The sequence below is a fragment of the Neodiprion pinetum genome, chromosome 6 (genome assembly GCF_021155775.2).
Source record: "Neodiprion pinetum isolate iyNeoPine1 chromosome 6, iyNeoPine1.2, whole genome shotgun sequence".
NCBI classification, from domain to species: Eukaryota; Metazoa; Arthropoda; class Insecta; order Hymenoptera; family Diprionidae; genus Neodiprion; species Neodiprion pinetum.
In genome coordinates this window covers 6,347,913-6,369,779 of record NC_060237.1, presented here as the reverse complement: position 1 = coordinate 6,369,779, position 21,867 = coordinate 6,347,913, and the positions used below count along the sequence as shown (strand labels likewise).

The 21,867-nt window shown below is 38.9% G+C and overlaps 1 protein-coding gene across 3 annotated transcripts in view; it reads right to left on the bottom strand.

Annotated features, from left to right (window-relative positions):
* Positions 1-21,867, bottom strand: part of Btk29A (tyrosine-protein kinase Btk) — a 151,250-nt gene that overhangs the window by 127,319 nt on the left and 2,064 nt on the right. For 2 of the 3 annotated variants that reach the window (XM_046633082.2, XM_046633083.2), the window contains exons 3-4: positions 15,804-16,044; positions 3,645-3,905 (exon numbers count right to left, since the gene is read on the bottom strand). In XM_046633082.2, coding sequence (XP_046489038.1) covers positions 3,645-3,905; positions 15,804-16,044 — 502 coding nt within the window. Of the gene's footprint in view, positions 1-3,644; positions 3,906-15,803; positions 16,045-20,297; positions 20,534-21,867 lie in introns of those variants that run through there. The other variant, XM_069136874.1, reaches the window with a different exon arrangement.

Genomic DNA, 21,867 nt, shown 5'->3' with positions numbered 1-21,867 from the left:
AAAAAAACAAACAAAAAGATGCCAGTCAATAACTTCGTTATATACTATACGTGTATACGGAATGCCTGATACATAGTCATAATATTTCGTTGCAGGTTGTTACACTCAATCCTGCCATTTTTTTCTCTCTCTCCCACTCTCTCTCTCTCTCTCTCTCTCTCTCTCTCACCCTTATTTATTTATTTTATCTCTATTTTGCTACCCCTTTTCGACTTTAGTTTTAATTTTGTCGTTTGTTTTACTGCATTTTATGTTTACATGCACGTTATACATACCGCCTGAGGGGACTTGTTCCATGGCGAATGAACGCTTGTCTCTCTCTCTTTCTCTCTTTCTCTCGCGTTTTTTTCCGTTGTAAGGAAGATAGAAAGGCTTACTGACGACACCGTGACGCCTCAACGCCTTAACGCCTTAGCGCCAGGAGGGCTTGATGCGAATCCACTTAACTCGAACGAGTTTTTGTTCCGGCTTCCGTCAACGGAATGGTACAGCCGACAACCTCAAGCTGTCACACGGATGGTGAACACCTCGTATAATTTGTTATTTCTTCTTTTACCCCGCGTCTCGTCAGGGGTGAAAAATTACTATTATACTTTTCACGGAAGTATAATAGCGCGAGAGGGGCGAAAAAAGGCAAGAAAATAATTTCAACCGCCATGGTTTTAAGGACGCGGGAACGACACTATGTAGTAGGTATAATAATAAGCGAGAGTTGAATGCCACGAGGAGAATTTTGCGAGCTAGCTGCTTAATTCCCTTGATTGTCCAATTTTCGTAATATGATAACTAGCCGCGATCTCGCGCAAAGGAGAAGAGGACACAAAAAAAAAAAAGACCCCCTCATTAATCCAAAGACAAACGTTTACGCGGCCGCACCGCGATGATTTTCGGTCTCTCGAACAATTAGAATTAATTATCAGGGTCAGACACAATGAACTTGAGCAAGACATTGCTCTCCAATTAGAATTAAGATACCTTAAACTGGATGAAATTACTTTTAATTGAAGAACCTGACGTAGCATCTCTCGACGAGGAAATTCTTTCCACATAAGACAGTTTTACAATTTCAATTTACTGACAATTTTTTTCTTTTCAGTTCTACAATTGTATAATATAATATAGACGAAGAATCGATTTCCAACATATTCGAACGAAGAAGATGAAATAATTTTAATTTCTTTCGGACACACGCAGAGTTCGGTGTGTGATTATTATATACTTCGAGTACTAAAAAATTTTTATTCGATCTCATCCGACGAAATATCCTTTCTAAACAATTCTAGATCAAAGGGTTTATAAAAATCCTGCAAGCATGTCAGTTGAAATCTGCCCCCCTTTTCCGCCCTGCGACAACTGCTTTTACCTCGAGTGAATCCATCGGTGGAAAATGTGACGTGAATAAAATTGCTTTTGTCGAAAGAGAATCCCTCGAGACAGGAAGAGTCCTTGAAAGATACGCACACCGGCCTAACGCAGAGAGCCCTCCTCCCTACCTGACACTTTAAGGCGTTATTTACACAGCGTACCAAAAATGAATAGAAAGATTTATACGAGTAGTTATATATATATATATATATATATTTAAAATATTTAAAAATGATCGTAGAGCGGGTTATAATTATACACCGTGTGGTGTAAAACGAAGCTTGATGCCTTAACGATGTGCAGTAGTAGAGTCAAGTCTACCCACCCCGAGAGCTGAGTTTACCGAGTAAACACGACGTTTACTCCTTTAATTAATATACATGCACGTACAATGTTGTTCACGGGGCTGTAAAGAATGGAATAGAATGGAATAGAATAGAATTGAATAGAATAAATACAACAGAGCAGATCGGTACAGGAGAGTGGAGTACGGTGTGTGTATACATGGTCTTTGAAATAAAAACTGACATCATCGTTGTTTCGCAGGACGCTAATGTTTCCGCAATTAGCGAGTCTGTCGTTGAAGAGCGTCGTAACGAGTGAAAAGTAAAAAAGAGATGAGAAGAGAGAAAAAAAAAAAACGAAAAAATAACAAATAGATGAAAAGAATGAAAGTATGTTGAAAGTGGGAAGGAAAATCGCCGGTAAGACAATATCAGATCTAGCTGAGAGTTCCGCATCTCTCTGACAATTAGGTATCCATCGCATTCCATTTTTTATTTATTTTTTGTTAGTCGTTTTTTTCTTCTTGTAAGGAGAATTTCACAATATCACGTGCGATTTGTACCTTATTTACCTGTCGTTGAAATCGACGAAATCAAACACGATCCTATTCGCATGCACACGCGGTTTGCCGTTGCGTTGGCATAATTCGTACATCGCATGATCGCATAATCCCGGTAATTTATCTCCTCTATCGGTACCGTACTACAGATATACACTGTGTATAGATCGAACGATTAATTACCTACCGAGAATTCACAAGCCTCCTGCACATGCCCTGCAGATGACTGATTGTGAGTATGTACAGGAATTGTACGTATACGTATACGTATACCAGCTACCGCCTAAATCGTGCATCGATACAGATTTGTAACAGGAATTCACGAGGATTCGATAACGAGCGTTAGGCATAATGACCTCCTGTGATTGATGAAGATTTTTTATAAAATAGGCATAGAAAATTTGGGATGCTCTTTGTGTCACACTCGTACACCGTAAGTATGAACGATGAAGAAAAACTTGCCGAGGTGGAGACAAAATGTAGCGCGATAATTTTTCGCTCGACAAATAGTTCGGGTGAAACGTTTCAGGGTGAAGGGTGAGCGTCGATTAATTAAGGGGATATACATACGCTGCAGGTCCGCTTGCTCGATCGTTAATCGTAGGATATATATATATATATATATATAGGACAGGGTATTAGCCAATTACATGTTACTTTGCATTTCAACGACGGGTAGTAAAATTCAAACCTAAATCACCGTAAGCCTGATCCGCAATTAGTTTAAACTATACCTACCCAATGACGATAATAATTTACACCTTCCTTCGGATATATTTTCTCTCGATCATCTACCGGATATGCAAATGTTTAAATTTTTCAAACTGCGATCAAAGGTGTTGCTCAATTACCGTAATTCAAGTAATTATACAGAGAGAAGCTCCTCTAAACGTCGTTCATTCGTAAACTCATTATCAGCGTCGGAAACGAGGCAGAAAATTCCGTTTCAAGTAAATTTAAAATCCTGCAATCTGCCGACGCGAATAGACTTTTTCTTTTCCCTGCGTGTTCGAATAAAGAGCTCGTTAAAAAAAAAAATAGGTGTAAAGAGATAAGTGTGTGTGAAATAAGTTAAATAAGTTGAAAAAAAAATAAAAAAAATTATAGAATCGTTACTCGTGAGCAGAAACGAAAAACCGTTGTAGTTCGCTAATTGCAAAACTACTGGCTGATACCTGCACATACCGTCCAGCGTTTTAATCACATTTGACGGATTCAGCAGGCAGTCGAAAGCCAGCTCCGCGTGTTGTTGTACCATGTATAATAATAATTAAAACGACAACAACAACAATTATAACAATAATAATAATAATAACAACAATAATTCCGCACCTTCAACACGTACAACAAGAATAATGGCAGTGAGGATAACGTCGGAGAATTTCCTCTCAAGGCAGACATATTATAATTTTGTAAAAGGCGTGACTCGACTCACCGGAGATGTAGCGATTCTGGCTAACGGCGACGGGGTTGTTGTTCGCCTCGGTGGGTGCCGGAGGGTTGGGAATTTGACGTTCCGACGCCGGTCCAACTACTCCTGGGGGTCCGCCAACTACGGCTGACGGTCGCGAACTCCACAAGCTGCAGGGATCGCAGCCCTCGGCTGATCTGGTTGACAGACGGCAGCAGGACCAACGCTTTCCACTCCAAAGTCCGGAGTGATAACGCCCACTTAGCCCGGGATTTTCGGCGCAAACTGTAACCCAAAATCGATATGGTCAATTTACATAAACAAATTGCCCGGTGGAAACCGACGAGGTTCGAAACCATTTTCGTACGGACATCGAGGATGCCGGACGTATAATGGTACAAATATCGAGGTCTTACGTAAGCGAGCACTTCGAATTGTCCGAATGCGGCGGGAATTTTGACAGAGTAACAATTTGTTCGGGGGGAGGGGGGTACGTAACGCGTAATGGAGTATCTGCAGAATCATTAAAATATCGATTTCGAACCTTTTAACCAATCCAACCCAGTCGCTTTAACAAATTCAATTATACTGCAACTGGAATATAAATCCTTTGATCTTTAACTGCAGTTAAATTTTTCCCCTGAATCATAATATCATCTCGGATTTCGTCCAAGTTTATACCTAATAGTCTATTCAAAATAAATCGGAATTATAAATATTCAAATCTGAAGTCGTTTTTGAGCTGAATAGCCGGCGTTTCGAGAAAACAGCAAAATTCAATGTGTTTCGCGCTTTCCTTAAAAAACCGCTATCGATTGATGAGATACGACTTGAACATCGTGTAGAGCGGAAAATTCTGCATCGAATTACGTCCGAGTCGGATTAACAAATTAAGAAAAAATAAATTCCACTTATCGGCGGTATCTTGGAAATTTTGGTAAAATAATTTATATCTTCTTAATTTATTTATCCAGCTTTGTTTCTGACATACGAAGACGCGATTGGATGGAAAATTTTCAGCTCTCCGCGTTGGTTTATTCATTTTTCATCTATCGATAGTAGTTTTTGAGAAAAACGCGAAAAACGTCGGGCTTTACTATTTTCTCGAAACGCCGGCTATGCGGTTCAACAGTGACTTCACATTCAATTTCTCGAGGGTCGAAAACTCCTATACGCGAAAATGCAGCGATATCCCGAATATTTTTAATCCAGACCTTCTTCGACTGGACTATAAAATAAAGCGGAAGAACATTAGACCTTGCAGTCAGACGCGGAGCTTCTCGTTTCTTCTTTTCCTTCTTCGTATAACCTGACAGGGTGATCACTTCACCGTTGATTATATACCAGCACGTGGGCTGAGGGAACTTTGACTTAAGTAGGCATAATAAGCGCGCGGAGAAGCGCGACAAGCAACCTCGAAAGTCTACGGAGGGAGTCGTTCGTCAGTAATTGCTCGTTAGCGAGAAGCACCCAACAACGAGCTGGAACGGAGATTTGTATTTAGAGTAGGCAAGTAGGCGGCGGAAACCTCACCGATCGCGGATGTTGGTTACACGCATTAAGCTCGTCGGATTCTCGTCCGATTTTACCCCCCGAACGAGAAGATACGCCTACCACGATTCTATGTGTGAAGATTGAGGAAAGAAGGAAAGTTGTTGTATGAATAACCCGTAATTAATATCATTCTAAAAATAAAGACTCCAATTTTCACGATATTTTCAAGTTTTCTGTGGTCTCGAGTCACGGAGAATCGCATCCAACTGTTTTCAGATGATTATCCGCGTCTGTGATCAGTTTTTAGTTCGACTACATCCCGAGTAAGACCAAACGAACGAATTTTTATGATCTAGGCCTACAATTTATGCGGTTCTTCTTATCTTGGAGCTGACCAGATTTGAAGCAAAATCCATTCGTATGTTTCTTACTTGATCGCAAAAGTGTGCCTACAAACTTTGCTGTCCGTCGAGAATTCGGAAAACGAGCGGATAGATTTCGAGGGAAATTGTCAAAGTAATCTCGGATGTTTCTTTTTTTTTTTTTTTTTTTTTTTAATTTTGTTTTTGCGAAACTAAACGTAGCTGTTTGTCCGAAATTATTACATTTATTTCGAATAACAAATTGAAAAGCAAGATTAGTTTTTGACCATAAATTTTTAATCTAATACGACGGTAACGAGTGAAAGTCAAAGAAATGGTCAAAGAAAAAAGGGAGGGGGAAAGTGGGAAGCCGTTGAACGGAGTTTCGACGATGGTGAATGCGCGTTTAGGAACTCAATTTCGGGGGCCAATTCGTGTGTAAAAGACTTTGCGAACGACGCCGCGGAATCTGGACGAGGGTGAAGTTAAACGATCGCGTGTATATGTATACGTACCTACGTTTAATATATAATATAATATAATGTGTAATTTGGTGAGTCGGTCGGGGCTTGGTAAACGGTCAATTCGGATCTTACGATGATGGTATAAAAGTATGAAACGAACCCCGAGAAAGCGCAGAGTTTTGGTGTAATGATCGCTCGGTTTCAGGCGGAATTAGATGAGTAGCTACGCATACACGTATATAATATATTACAATAAATTTTGAACAAGTCTGAAAACAGAAAAAAACGATTTAAAAACAGAAAAATTGATTTAAAAAAACAAATTGATAAAACGACAAATCGATCCCACTCTGAATCTCGCATAAAAAGGTTTCATTTTGGAACGTATTTTTTTTTTTTTATTTTGTCCCATGAAAATCGATTCGAGTATTTTTGAGATAGGTATAAAAAATAATAGGATAAAGACGATTGATTAAAAGAATTTTTGAATTTTTTTCAGAAGCTTTTCAGGGGTCGTACTAACGTAGGCAAAATCCTTGGTGAAATAAAAAAAATGTCATGGTGAACCGTTTACTGAGTTGGCGTGGAATGCCCCATACACGTATAATACATGTAGTCGGTACAAGAGACTGTTGAAAAAGAGCTTGAAATGTTTTTTCACGCGCCAACTCGTACGTGCTTTTCTTGCGCATGCCCCCTTTGAGGAGAGCGTGATTTACGATCGTTAGAAAACCGCGAAACGTTGTAGCGACGGTTTGCAGCAGCAGGGGTGGAAAAAAACGCGAGGAGTGAGATTTGGGAGTTTTTATGAATCTAAAATACTGTTGTAGAACGGTGATGGGTTTTCGTTTTCATTTTCCTTTCCTCACTTTCTTCGTCTTTCTTTTCTTCTTATTTTTCCTCATCCCGCTTCCGAAGACGTTGTACTACAACGTGTTACTTTGCCGGATAATGCTGTGCGTTGCCGGGGAAAAACTGCGAGGACACAGACTTCTTTGCACTCCTTACCGCTCTCCGACTTTATGCTACTTTATAAGCATAAATATATATATATAATATATATATATATATATATTTGCAAGTTTATTTCTATTTCGCAAGCGTACACCTATGTAACCTATACCACTGTACATTACACCAGCGTTTTATTTACTACTCGTTGTAAATATTACGCAGCTCAGAGGAGTACTCATCTCCATGATGAGGGATTTATGAAGATCGAGTCCCGTGTCTTTAGAAGTTTTAAGTCGTACTTACAATTAGACATGTGTGCAGATTAATTTATCACCGATTTATGATCGAGAATACAGCAGGCTATAACAGTTATTTCATCCAACGGATCTACCGTTTCGTTTTCTTTTTTTTTTCTTTTTTATTATTCGACCTCGAACCTGTATCGGATCGAGTTTCGATAATGGACCATTTCGTTTCGTTCACCCGCCTAACGCAGCGTTTAAGGATAAATAAGAAGTGCGAGGGAGCCGGGACGAGGAAAAAAAAAGAGCGAAAGAAAAAAGTTGCGAACCAAGAAAAATGATTAATCGAATCCAACTTGGAGTAAAGGCGATAAACGAATTTCTTCGACGTCTTTAAAGGGACGAGTTTGCAAACGACGATGGTTTTTGTCGCGGTGAAATAACCGAGGAAATAGGTTTGTCCCTAAAAGGGTTAATCGTAAGGTCGGTGTAAGCGAGGGGCGGATGCGGACTACCCTTCGTAATAATTGCTATCGTCCCTTTTCGCGATATTTAAATGCGCCATGCGAGAATTAATATAACGGATGAGCGGTATGAGGGTGAAATTGCCAAGTAAAAGTTGGGGTAGCGGATTTTGAGGAAACGTTGAATCGAGAGAAACCGTATAACAACCGAGTCGTAAAGCGTAACTACGGTAATTTCGAACGTAAACTTTTATACGACGAATAAATTTTGCACCTTTGAATTGATATATACGCCAGACGGCACGTCGCGGCTACCGAACGGATGGGATGCAAAAATTCTACGGGACGAAACCCCGAAAGTCGGAATACCGACAATTAAAATCTTATAAAGACCGTAAATGCGAAAAGTTGTCTTGTAGGAAAGTAAAAATTGAGAAGGTAAAAATGTGTAAATAAATGTTTCTCAAACACTTCTTCAAACTACATATTCTGAAAGTAATTTTTCGGATAAAACGGCGTACGGTCGAATAAACTTTTTAGAAAACAATTATTCTACGTAATGATTTATAGGAAATCCCAATACCAGCACACCGATCATTCGTTATCTTGAAATTCGTATCTCGAAGGTTTCGTGTTTTCGACACGTCGACTTCCCGGTCTTTCGGGACTTGACTCCCACCCAACCGAGCGCCGAAGGCGTGCTCGAGTAAGGATATAAAGAGAAAAGAAAACCAGAAAAATGACGAGGAAAAAGGGAGAAGAACGGGGAGAGGGAAGGAAATAAGAAGGAGAACACGTCGTCCATCTCGTCGCTGTAATGGGCTGCACTTAACCGCGCGCGGCAAACGACGATGCGACGTATCTTTCGGATGGGATGAGAAAGAGGAAAAGCTCACCGAGGCACACAGAGAACCGAGGACATGCCCGTGTCGCAGACGCGAGAGCAACATCCGATAGCCAAGAGATGGATACCGTAGGACCTCAGGTATCTCCTTCTATGTGCAGTGTGTATGCTGGATATCCTGCAAAGCTTTGACGATCGGATGAATGGACGGACGGATGGATGGGTGTTAAAGTTCCAACTACAGCTCCTATGTACGGCCTATACGCTAGCTGTATAACGTACTTTATACTGCCTCGAATAGTTTCGAGCACTTAACGTTGACGGTTCAATATATTATGAGGCTTAAACATAATCTGTGTCAATTTTTTTACTTTCTAAACATCGTGCAGGTATACAAAGAGCTGCAGCGTGGAAGCGTTTCTTTGTCACCCCCACCAGAGTAAATTCTTTTTATAGATTGGTACTTGAAACGTTTTCTTTCATCGTAGAGTTTAATCACTCTGAATCGACTGTCGTTGCTTTTGGTTGAGCAGTTTTTTTTTTTTTTTTTTACAATCAGTTGTTTACAAGAAGGGCGGGTATATTTGACTACCTGTATAATAATTTGCCAACAATTTCGCGCGTATCGCTTTGTTGAACTAGAAATTTCGTAGCTCGGCTAAATCTTTAGACCTAACATAGTTCCGCACACAGTTGGAAAAAAAAACGATGCAAATTCGATGATTCGAATCAAAGAAAATTAACGTATATGTACTTATTTAAACGAAACTAATTTTTTTCTTTTATTTATGAATTTCTTTCTTCAAGGGGTGCCGCGAGAAATAGAATTCGAAAGGCGAAAGTGAACCGATGTTTTCACGGGACAAAAGCTCGTCTTTATCTGTGCAATGAAATGTGTTTTCTTTCTTTTTTCATTTTCATTTATAAAAATATTTTTACTCTTGACATTTGCGACAGTTACAGCCGCTAATTGGAGAGAAAAAGCTTTGCGAAAGCTTTGAGCTGAAAAACGATTCCATTGAATATATTCTTCACGACAAATCCGTATCCGCGTTATAACAGAAATTTCTGCCACGGTACGAGAATTTTAGCGAATATGAACGATATTAGCGGCGGCACAAAAGCCCGTCAATCGTTTCACTTTACGTCTCGTTTATATTTGACGACCCTTGCCTATATATATATCCGGTAGCTAGGGGAGAGGTTATAATTTCCGACACTATAAGACAACGTGAAAAGCTCCGAAAGCCCGGCAGCATCAGCATCAGCGGCAGCGGCAGCAGCAGTGGCTCGAAACTTCGGTCGGAGCTTCGCCTCGGTTCACTTGATCTTGCAGACTCAATTTACCCGAGGTATATTATAGAATTATAGAAAACTTGATATACGGAACTATTTCCCCAACTTATACCATTAAAACCGTCCTTTAGTAGTAGTTTTAAAATATTCACTTTACCAAACCCTCGATTCCGGGTGAACGGAGACGCCTTCGAATAACGCCGGTCCCGCAGCCGCCCTGATTTATCAAGTTTTTATGCGCAGTTTCACCGCGAGCTGGATATAAAACTTAGCGAAAGTGAACTAAACCGAGATTTAATTCAGCTTAAATTTACAATTGGCTAGTAAAGCTTCGCTTCGCGGTAATTAATTTTTTCTAGTTAAATTAGATTCGAACATTGTATCATATCCTCGACTTCGCTCTTTCGCATAGTTCTCTTTTTCTATAACTCTTCTCCCATTCTTTTTTTTTTTTCACTACCTTAAACAGAATGTCGTCAAGAGGTGTATAAAAAATATACATAAATATTACATACTTACGAGCTGCGGAAAGGATTAAGGAAAATTTATAGATGCGTTGCGTATTTCGTAAATGGAAAAATGTCATATCCCCCCCCCCCCCCCCCCCCCCCCGGACAATTTGCCGTCCCTTGTATACATTACATGAATACGAGGCAAGATTTGTCGATATATCAAAATACAAGCAGTTTCCAAATATTCAGGATTCTTCCCAAGTGTTTGTAAAAGCTTCGATCGTTGGCCGGAATATGAATCGTAAATATCGAGGGGACTGGGTCGTAGTTTCGTAAGATTGTCGGAGGTTTCGACGTCGGCTGTGCCTTCTTTGCATACTTATAGGCATAAGCATACCTACACACGTACACCTACGTAAGTGGGTACGAATCGAGAATCCGATCACGGGGCTGGTGGCGTACAGTTTTCGATGCAACATTCGGTTACGTACGTAACTGCCGTCTAGGAGTTGAACAACTCGGTTATACGTGCATATATGTAGTACGGAATAAATAGGAGGAGTTTGAATCGTCGAGATCCTTTTCCTACGTCTCTACCGTTCCCGTATACGTATATACAACTTATCGACTCTTTACCAAAATCAGGCAAGTCGTCTCTACGTCTATCTATATCCAACGATAAGGCAACGAAATCTCCCGAGGATCGCCCAACGTTGGATAAACAAACGTTATAAGATACCATCGTCCTGTATAATACATATCGCGGATCGAATAGTTGCGACGGTTGCGACCAACTTACGCGAAACTATCCTCACGGCTATACTTGCTTTATCCGATTTCACTTCGGTCGTTTTCTTCCCGTAATTTTATCGGCGGTAACGCACATCGATCGGTAAAATAAAGAACCGATCCTTCATTTCTACCCTCCTGTTTCGCAAAACGTTACACGATTCCGAGTAAATATTTTACCGCGGGAAAGATGAGTCAAATTTTAAATAAATTTTTTTACAATCGGTTGAAAATCGGGTAAGTTTTCGATGTCCGATAGGAGGTGAAACGCAACTCGTGCATTCGCTGCGGGATGGTTTAATTCCCTAGATGATTCGTGTATAAGACACGTAATACGTGGATTTTCAAGGTGGGAGTGAAACGGTCTTTGTATAATCAAAGAAGCACAGAAAGTACGGGCAGCGTCGAAGCTGCTTTGATCGGAGATTAAACTGGGCAAGCAGAGATTTCGAGCGAGGAAAGAGGATTTCGCAGCGGTTTTCCACCACCGCCATGCTGCCCGAATGGAACTAAATTTGTCCCTTGGATTCGCCCCTGTGGAAAGGATTCCAAATTCCCAGTGTTATAAATGCGCGAACAATGGAATAACGGAGCCAGGGTTTTCACCCAAGTTTGTGCTTCGTAAAATCACTAAATTATACGAAAGATACATACCATTATCTGAATTTCTCTACTTATATAAATTTCCAATTATGCAAACTGTGAGCAAATACAGAAAAGTTTACATTATATTAAGAAACATAAAACAGAAAACCTAAATTGACAAAAAAAAAAAGTTGTAGGAAAAAGTAAAAGGAAAAAGCAGGGAAAAGATTGCATTAGAATTTAAACCGATGGAGATAAAATGGCCAAGAGTTTAATTTTACTCTTCTTTTAATTTTTTTAACTTTTTTCTTCTCCTCGCTCCGAAGTGATGCTATAAAAATCCCATCGCCTCTTCGCGCCAAAATACCGTGAGACCGCATTGACGCGGTTCCGTATATCCGCTGGGAATGAATTCCTCCCCCAAAGGAAGCGAGCTAACGATTAGCCGAAATTTCGTGGTTTTAGGGTCGAGTGAGCCTGAATTAATTGTTTGTCGAAATTAACAAGCGCTGCAAAAGATTGCCACGCGATAACGAATCGATGGTTTTTCACCGATGCGTAATAATTATATATAAGCATTTTTCCAAGCCATGCGTGACATCCAAATTATCATCGTGAACTACAAGGTGTCATAATAATAATGATGATTCCTTCAATTTTATGCGGTTGAATGTTTGCGACAGGTCTTTTTTCTTTTTTTTTTTAATGCAAATTTTCAGGTATCATAACCTACTTTCCGAATGTTGTTTATAAAATTTGCGAAGTGATCGAGTATACGTATGATGGAAAAATATGACAGCGGCGTCGAGGAAAACAAATATGTAAAATAAAATCAGGTCAGGTCAAGCAGCGTCCAATTACCTTATATGCCACGGCGTGTTTCGTCAGTGTGCGCATGTGTGAAATTCCCAAAGTATACACTAAGGTATATATACCTACATATCTACATATACGTATAACGTAAAAGCTTTGGAAAAAATTATACAACATTTTCAACATTGACAATGTTGGCGTATATAAAAGTTTTTAATACGTATACCCGAGTGAAAATCGTGCGTATTAGTATTTCGAGAGAAAAAAAAAAAAAAAAACTCTGACGTCGTAATTTATATTTCGTCTTTTTATCGCTGTAGAACGTTAAAAAAAAATAAACCCAAACGCCCATGACGGGAGGAGTTTTTTAGAATTTAGTACAAAACTGTCGTTAGGTATACAACGAGGCGCACGCATGCACAACCCGAATACATCAGTGTCACGGTGACGGAGCTTGATAATACAGTAGGTTGGTGGAGGAAAAGCTGAGGAGAAAAAAGAATGGAAAAGAAAATAAAGGAAAATAGCGGAAAAGGCTAAAGAGGAAGTGTATTATAGTATTACGCCCTTGAGAGGCGGAACGAGCGACTCGATAAAGATGCAGTATTTCATCGTTTACCCGGTTTTGGAAGAAAAATGGTTATTCTTCTTCGAGGAAAGGGGAGGAAAGATGGAGGAAGAAGAAGGTAAGAATAAGGTCGAGGAGGGAAGGAGAAAGTAGGAAGTCGATGCGGTGTAGCTACGCGATACATACGTCAGAAATTCCCTCGACACGTTATACGGAGATAAGATAAGAGTTCGGAATGTCCAAAGAAACTCGACTCCCTTCTCAAATTTCAGATCAACCTTAAAACCTTGGACGTTGTATTACATCGTCACCGATGACGTCGGTCTTAAACGGCTGCGTCGGTAGAAGAATAAAAACAAACCGAGATTGTGGCAATTCGAAAACCGTTTCAAACAAATTTGTTTGTTTGTTTGTTTGTTTTTTCACATGAATTCACCCGCACGTCTGCATTTGGTAGGTAAAATAGTATTTGAAACCGAATTATCGAAGGCAAAGAGAATATTTCAATGCTCCCATATTACGTATTTATGGGAAGTTAATTGAACTTTAATGGAAAACATTCAAACGTCCGCGCGTCGTGGTATTAAAAGCTTTTGTAAAAATCAATGCTTGTATATGGTATATGTAAGGTATAATAGGGTATGTAATCATTTATGTACATAAAAATTGATTACTTCGTTGATTTTCATTAAATAAACGACGGTGGCATTGCCGTTTGGTTTGCAAAAAATGCAAGACAATATGCCACGTTTTATAGACGAAGAACATTAACCGGCGTGTCTTTGACGTACGTAATAAAAAAAACTTGAATCACAAGTTGTACGTTGTGTGTATATATGTATATACATACGAAGTATAACGTAGACTTTGTAAGTACGTTAATATTACATACAAGTATTCATGCATATGGGAACCCTGCAGTCTTTGAGAGCAAAAGTTTCAGCTTATTAACATCGTGGTGAGGACATATTACTTTCGAAAACACGAGGGGAAATTGGTAAAATTTATGGTGTTTCAAATAGAACGGTACAACGATATACATAAAATATATATATATCAAGTTAATCAGCTTGAACGAAGGAACAGGTGCAAGTTCTACAATGTACGTATATTTTATAACATATTAACTACAGGCACGAACAATATCCAATCTAAAAGTTGATCCTTGTTTGCACAATATTCTCTATTATACGCGCGGGGGTGGTGAAGAGAAAAATCGTCTTTTTTTATTTTATTTTATATAAATACTCTTTCCAACGAAATGTAAAAACTTTTGTCGACGAGTCGCCATTTTCCTTCATAGCTCTGAATATCTCCTCGCTCGATTCCATTACCTATTTCATCTCTAGATAACGGAACAGGGTAGGTTATACGTAACGACAAAACTTCTGGACGTCAACCGGATGCTTGCAACCTAGCACCTCGAATGAATTGATGCTTGACAGTAATGAATTTATCGGCGTTTATACTCAATCGTCCGATAAAAGTCACGGGTTTAATCGTTCACTCGGTGCTACGCGCCAGCGAACTTGACACAAATTTGATCCGCTCATCGCAGCAGCAAATCCGATAACGAGCAGGTAGGTACGAGGTGCATAGCTTACACTGTACGATAGAACGGAGCGAAGGGAAACGGGATGGGTAGGAAGATAATACGTATCGTCGACAACCGATTAAGTGTTCAAACTGGGGAGAATTGCATTTTTTTTTTTTTTTTTTTTTTCAACCTCAGTAAGAAATTCGACCTACGTAAAATTAGTATCGTTACGATAACGGTTTAAATTTTGTCGAAATAACAAGAAAACTTTTTGTATACAAGTGTCAATACTGTACTGTCTGGATATTGGGACATTAAATTTAAACTCGTCAATTGGTGGGAAAAAATTATGAACTTTATGACCCGTCGAAATATGCGTTAATGTTATAGTTATCCGCGAAATTAGGTGGAGAATTAATTTTTGCGAATAAAACGAGCTATATCTACAACAGCTTGTCCGAATTGGACAAGCAACAGGGATTTTTCGATGTGAAAAAAAAAAAAACGCACAATAGTAAAAGGATTCCTGTGATGTCATGAATATGACGCGACGTTTCAACTTCAAAGTGCAGTGGAAAGAAAAGTATTCGTTCCGTAATCGCGGCAGCTTTTTTCCATAAACGTATAACCGTAACTTATAGATCATAGCCTTGGTGATAAACTTTTTAAACCTTTGCGGTTCGGTATCATCAGTTTTTGTTTAAACCTCTGCTTCGACAGTAAAGGGTGGTGGGTAAATTACGGCAAAGTTTTTATATAACACGATCAGCAAGTTTTCAAAATTATCGCCACAAATACACACAACCACACTTTTGTAACGTAAGATAAGCTTGTAGTTTTTTCTTCAGTATAATGTCAAACGTACGTGCATGAAATTTATAAGTAGGAAGTGATATTCGATTAGATTTTCTTCAAGTAATTTTGAAAACAAAATAATCATTTTTATAAAAAATTCATTAGCAGAATTCCGCCATAACGCGAGTCGTTCAACCTGCATCATCTATCATACAAAAGTACACTTGATATTAAAGTACACATGATGAGAAAAGGCATATAAAATATAGATATTAGGGTGATCCTTATTTCGAAATTTGACCGAGACACCCTCGAAATTGATTTCAAACAAATAAATAAAAACTTCGTTAAAAGCTCCGAAGGAGATTGGATACATCAAAATTCGAGAAAGGTCAAGATAAAAACCACTCTAGTATAAAAGGTGGACGGATGTGAGGTTGTTGTTCTGTTTTTTCTTTTTGTTTATCCGTTTCTTTTCACCAACGGGTTACAAGGGTGGTTTAACAATTATCGTCGTCACTCACCCGCTCGTATGGTTTGTATCCAATCGGCTCTGTCCTGGTCTCGGGCGGCGAGGAGGTAGAGGGTGTACTCCTGCCCGGCTTCCCTGTATCCAACCTGGAAGGGCAGCCCCGGGGGTACGCCACCCCCGCCGCCCGCGTTCCCCGGTTCGCCGGCGGCAGCGTCGGCAACTCCACCTCCGAGTTGAGCCGTCTCGACCACGTGGACGCTCTCGACCGCGATTCGGCCCCGCTCCTTGCGTCGCTGCGTTTCCAAAGTGAGGCAAATTTCAAAATCATATACAAGAAATCATCGACGCGTAAGAATAATTAACACGCTGATACGCGAATCGAGGAGGTAGGTCAACGAGGCCAAGAGTCAACGCCTTTTGCTGATTTTTTACTGTTTGACAAATTATTATAATCGCGAAATGCGAAAATCTCTGTAAACTAAGGTGAAGCGAAGACAATGGAACCATGAACAAAAGCTTATAAGATTCAGACGCTGTTTCGTATCAAACTGCTTTAAAATTTTTTAAAGAAACTTGGTCAGATTCGTACACGATGTCTCATTCTATTCGGAAGACATATTTTCCACGAAAGGGGAATCGAGTGAGACAGTTTTTCTTTTTTATTATTAATATTTACCACGACGGCATCGGGCAATATTCAATTTTACAACATTGCACCGATATAGATCATCATCGGTAAATGGCAATATTGAATCAACTATCGAGAAAATTAAATCTGTTTCAATGGTTTCGTAGAGAATACTATAATACTTGTGAATAAAATACGCCGTCGCAGAGTGAAATCAAAACCAACTTCTAAGCGATTTGAAACGAAGCATCGCTAAGTCTAACGTAAACTTTTGTTTGTAATTTAAAGACATCATTTTTTTATACGTTTAAAGATATCTTCCCAGCTTACGAGCACAATGATTTAATAAAAGCTAATTGTACCAGTATCTCGTAATGACCTTAATAAAAAGTATTGATTTTTGGCCAACCATATCTTCGTTGATTAAATGATGGAAACGATTTTTTAACGAGTCTTAATTAAATAAAATAAATGATCGCTATGACGGAAAGCAAATTAATAAAAATATCGTAACATTTTTGTGCAATATCTAATGCAATAAAATGTTGTATATCATATTTTGCAATCGTAGTCAATTAATACAACGGACCTGAACGTGATGTAATCGAAGAGGAGAATTCAAAAAGGCTTCAAGTACCGTTTGAGTAGAAACATGATAAAAAATAAAATCAAGTCCTCGGACGAATAACTGTAAACGGAGTGAAGAAAAAACGGTTTTGTTTGCACGCACTTACAGCCTATTGTAATTCCCCTCTTCAATTGCTCGATATCTGTAATAACTAAGGGGGGTCGGGTTATAACTTGACGATTGATTTCCCCCGAAGGAAAAAGTACCGCGACTGTCGTCAGCAGGTGGATAAAAGAGTTCGAGGCGACCGTCCGATGAAGAAACGGTACGTTATTGATATTATTATATATTTTTATCGCCTTCCCAGCCATTACGTTTCGTATCGACGTTTTCGCCAATATACTACAGATATAAATTATTTTCTTTTTTCTTCACTTTCGGCACGCTTTTCGTTTTTCTTCGATATCACCTTTTAATTAAACGCGACGCGATAGCCCGTTAATTACAATCGGGAACGACTTTCGAACGTAATATATACCGTCAAGATTAAAGAATTATATAACACTACACAGCGTTGGATTGAAATATTTCTAAAGATTCTTCAACGTTAAAAATTAACTGCCGCAAGCTTCTCAAGTTATTTCGTGAATTTGAAACTAGACGAGACAAAAGTCGATGATAAAAACGTGCCATTTCCAGGACGTATAAATTTCTTCTTCTTCTCTCTCTCTCTCTCTCTCTCTCTGCCTGAAATCGCAAGATTAGGTCGAATCGCGATCCTGTAACCCGAGTTAGGAGATTCCTCGTCATCGGATCGCGATGATCGAGGTTAAACGGGTTATCATATCGCTCTTCGCAGCCTTCCTTCGTCGTCTGTAAATATTATCAGTTACGTGTCCCGTTTGATAAACCAGGCTTCCGCCTGCGGTTTTCCCATCCATCCCCCCGCGTCTCGTATATATTTTCCCCCTGTTCTTCGTGAATCGGACGGCGACTCCACGCTCCGTTCTCTCCTCTCGTTCGCGTATACGAATCCCGTACAGTCGCTTTGGGGCGAACCCTTGGTAAAAAAAATGTCTCTAATGGTAGCGCAGAAAGTCCTTCATCCTTCCGGTATCGCGTCGGGCGTATACTATTTATACGTAAGCGTTTCTTCACCTTCATGTGATAACGCAAATTATGTTCGGGAATATTGCAAGCTCTATTACTCAGAGACGTAAGTTTATTAATTTAAAATTTACCACACGTACGTTGTTTCTAACGGATTATCTATTAGGTTCGTGAGTTTTTAACTTCTTTTTTCAAATTAATTTTCACGATCCAGCTCGAAAGAGTTGAGGATATATACATAGTACATAGAAATAATAATAATTCCTGTAAGGTTTAGTAGTATTCAATTCTATTAGCCGAACTAGATATATCATTTGTCTACTTTTTTTTATTTACATCAATATTAGCGTTGTTTATTATTATTATTATCATACGTAAATTCTGCGATGAAGATAATTCGAAAAAAATTCACATGACGCGTATTATACAAAATTATCGGAGATTTAATCGGATGATAATTATTACTCGCGTCAAAGATGATGGAACAAAAGTCACTAATTATTGCGTCTCATTAGACATTTCTACATTCCCTGAGGCATAGTGAGGGTATTATATTCGTTTACGTAATACGGCGTGGGCGTCATGAATGTATGTGTATGTATATAATATATATAGTGTAGTAAGAAAGTAGGTACACAAATACGTAAGTAATTTGCACGAAGTTGCGAGCAAACGGCTTCTTCTTGATTACTTTGGAAATTAATTGGTTAGCGATTATTTGGGGAATGAAAATGTATAATTAATCTGACAATGAACCGTGTTGCGAATGAAAATAAAGAGCGTGCAACTTCGTAAACAGAAGCGCGTTATGTAAGAATCTTTCATTATTCAAGGAAGGATGTTTAATCTATAATTTATAAGATCACCGTATAGTGTACAGTATAAACTTCTTGATATAGTACCAATCATTTTTTTTTCCGCACACGATAAGTAGATATTTTTTTTTTCTCATGTAGAACTTCGACCAAGTTGAACTTTACTTTTGTATTTTTCTTCGTCGCTATTTTATATTTTACTTTTTCTTTTTTCTGCGTCTGTGTGTGTGTTTCATCTTCTTTTCTTCAATAACTTTTCTACACGGACTTTACATCTGATAAATCCTGAAGTAATGCCAACAGTGGGATTCTTTTTGATCGACTGACTTTCCCTCAGACTACAGTAACGTCAATTTCTTCCTATCAATCGTACGAAGACGAGCGTAAAACATGGCAGACGCGACTTTAAAAATTTTGCGAATGAAATTCGCCGATGAAGCGATACGAGCGATTTAAGGTCTTTCATGATCTCATAAATCCTTTTTCCAATCGGTATTATACGGGTACCTTGAACTCCTAAAACCCAGATGCGGATTTCTCGAGGGAAGGAAGCGAAAGAAAGGAAGAAAAAATTACGATACTCAGGTGTATATGTACGTATCATTGCCTCTTGTCTCTCTAAATTTTCTGGACAGGAATGAATATCTTCAACAATTTTTTCAGCAACGCCTTATATCAATCGCGAAAAATACAATTTTCCACGAGGATTGAATTATGACAAAAATAAAGGTGTTAAGAGACTTTGAAAACGCAACGGTTGAACCACTATTTGAAATAAGTTAATTTCGTTAATTTTACATTTATAAACCTGCACACTTTTTCACAGATCTTCTGACTCCTTCCGATTTCCCCTCGCGTTTTTTGACAAAATCGATGCATTCAGTATTTAAAAACCAAACATTGTAAAATCGCGTCTAAAATTTACAATTTCCGAAACAAATGTCAAATCAGCTAAATAACGCACGTAAATAGAGATAATGATTTAGCACCGATTGAATGGAAACGCAATTGTATCTCAAACATCCCGAATATTCTTTGGAAGAACGATGATGTTACTTTTAAAAAGACTTGAAAAAAAAACCAAATTTTTTCACACAGTGCTTGTTATAAAATTTTAATCGTCTCGTAAAGTTTAGCACTTAAGATACCGGAGCTTCTCTGCCTTATACTCGTTCTATTACTGTAAAATTGAATTTTCGACTCGTCCATTATTATTGTATCGTCCATTCACCGATTCTAGAAATATTATCGGAAAACCAGACGTTGCGTATAACCGTATTTCCGTAGAATATTCTCTAGTTTTCGAATTGAGGTATGACAATAATAACGATGGCGAGAGAAATAGCGGTGAAAATAACGAGGAAGAGAAACAACAGCGGTCTGTGGAATAAAATAATGATAGTTAATTGACTTCGCACAGCTTACCTCCAGCGTTATTAATTGAAACCCGAAGGGCGAAAATACGGTTGCAGACAGGATCGTTCGCCGCAGCCGAAGAAGAAGTCTAGGAAATATTTTTTCCGATAACACCGCGAAACGTATGTATATAATAACTATCGAAAAGACGGAAGACGAGGAAGAGGATTGATGAGTCAAATTTGAAGAATATGTACCTTCACCGCACGTGAATGCAAAAACAAAGATTTTCGACTTTCGGAGAATTATTTTTTAATTTCTTCTTGTTTTTTTTTTTTTTTTTGTTTCTTTTTTAATGAAATTAGAGGGGAAAAGAAGGAAACGAATATAAAAATTCTTTTCCTGAGTTAATTATCCAGAAGCACACCGCGACCTGATCAGACAACAGTTTAGTTTTATCCGCACGGATGCAAACGCTACGTAGACTCAAGGAGATGTTGCAGAATGATTTCTTTCTTTTTTTATGTCAATTCCAGGATTAACTATTGAAATATTTTTCCGTCTTCTTTCTCGCACATGCGTTAATTCACGAGGACGATAGAGATGAAAGAAAAAAAAATGAATCAACAAATGAGAAATTAAAGGAAAACCGCGAAACGCGGCTCGTCACGACGCACGTTTCCGAAGACGATACACGGAAAACCGGCCCGCGCTGTGTTTCAAATTTTGTTCCGATTACGCAACGCAGGGTTCAATATGCGGCGAGAGAAGAGGTTTCGCATCGAATTGTAGCTGACAACCGACTGATTCTCCGCTAGGAAATAACCGCCTTACCAAGGGGCATCGGGAGATCGGCGCCGACGTATTCGACGACCCTCTGCGGGAGGCGCCTGCGCCCCTTTTGCACCCCTAATTATTATTAGGTACACGTGATATCGCGACCGCCTTGCACTTTTACGCGGCACGCTTCGAAATATACAGCTGTATAGCTAATACGAATTACAGATGCGTAAATATTGTCACGAGTTTGGCGGGGGATAAGAAAATAGAGAGATCAAAACACGGAAGGGCCACAATATAGAATTTCAAACTAGGAGAAAATTTAATTTACACGATTTAAAAATGTACAAAGTCCGTGTATGGAGATGTGAAAAAATGTAGAGAATATAGTATGCCAAAATGTATAATCGTACACAGACATTAGATTTAGCTGTTCTATGTTTTGACATTTCTATATTTTCTCTTTCTGTACGTCGACTTTCTACATTTTCATAATTCTCGTACGAATCGGATATTCCCATCTTTGAAAATTCTGTATCCTTTCTATCGTCGATGCATCCTGTATACAGTTCAACAAGAGAATAACATCCCTTAAGACAATGAATTATCGCATCACATCTTCAGTCAACGTTATTAAAAAACGCAACAGTCGATTTTAAGGCTTTAACACGAGATCGCGTACTTCTCTAAAATACTTGCACATTACTAAAAAATCTTTATTCTCAATTCGATGATCTTAGGAGGGTAAATAAAAATGTCGATTATACGATTGATTAGGATTTCGCATTCGGTGAATCGGATGAAGGATTTCCGACACGAGTGGAACTCGTGCCTTGGTCAATGAATGTCAGTCGATGTC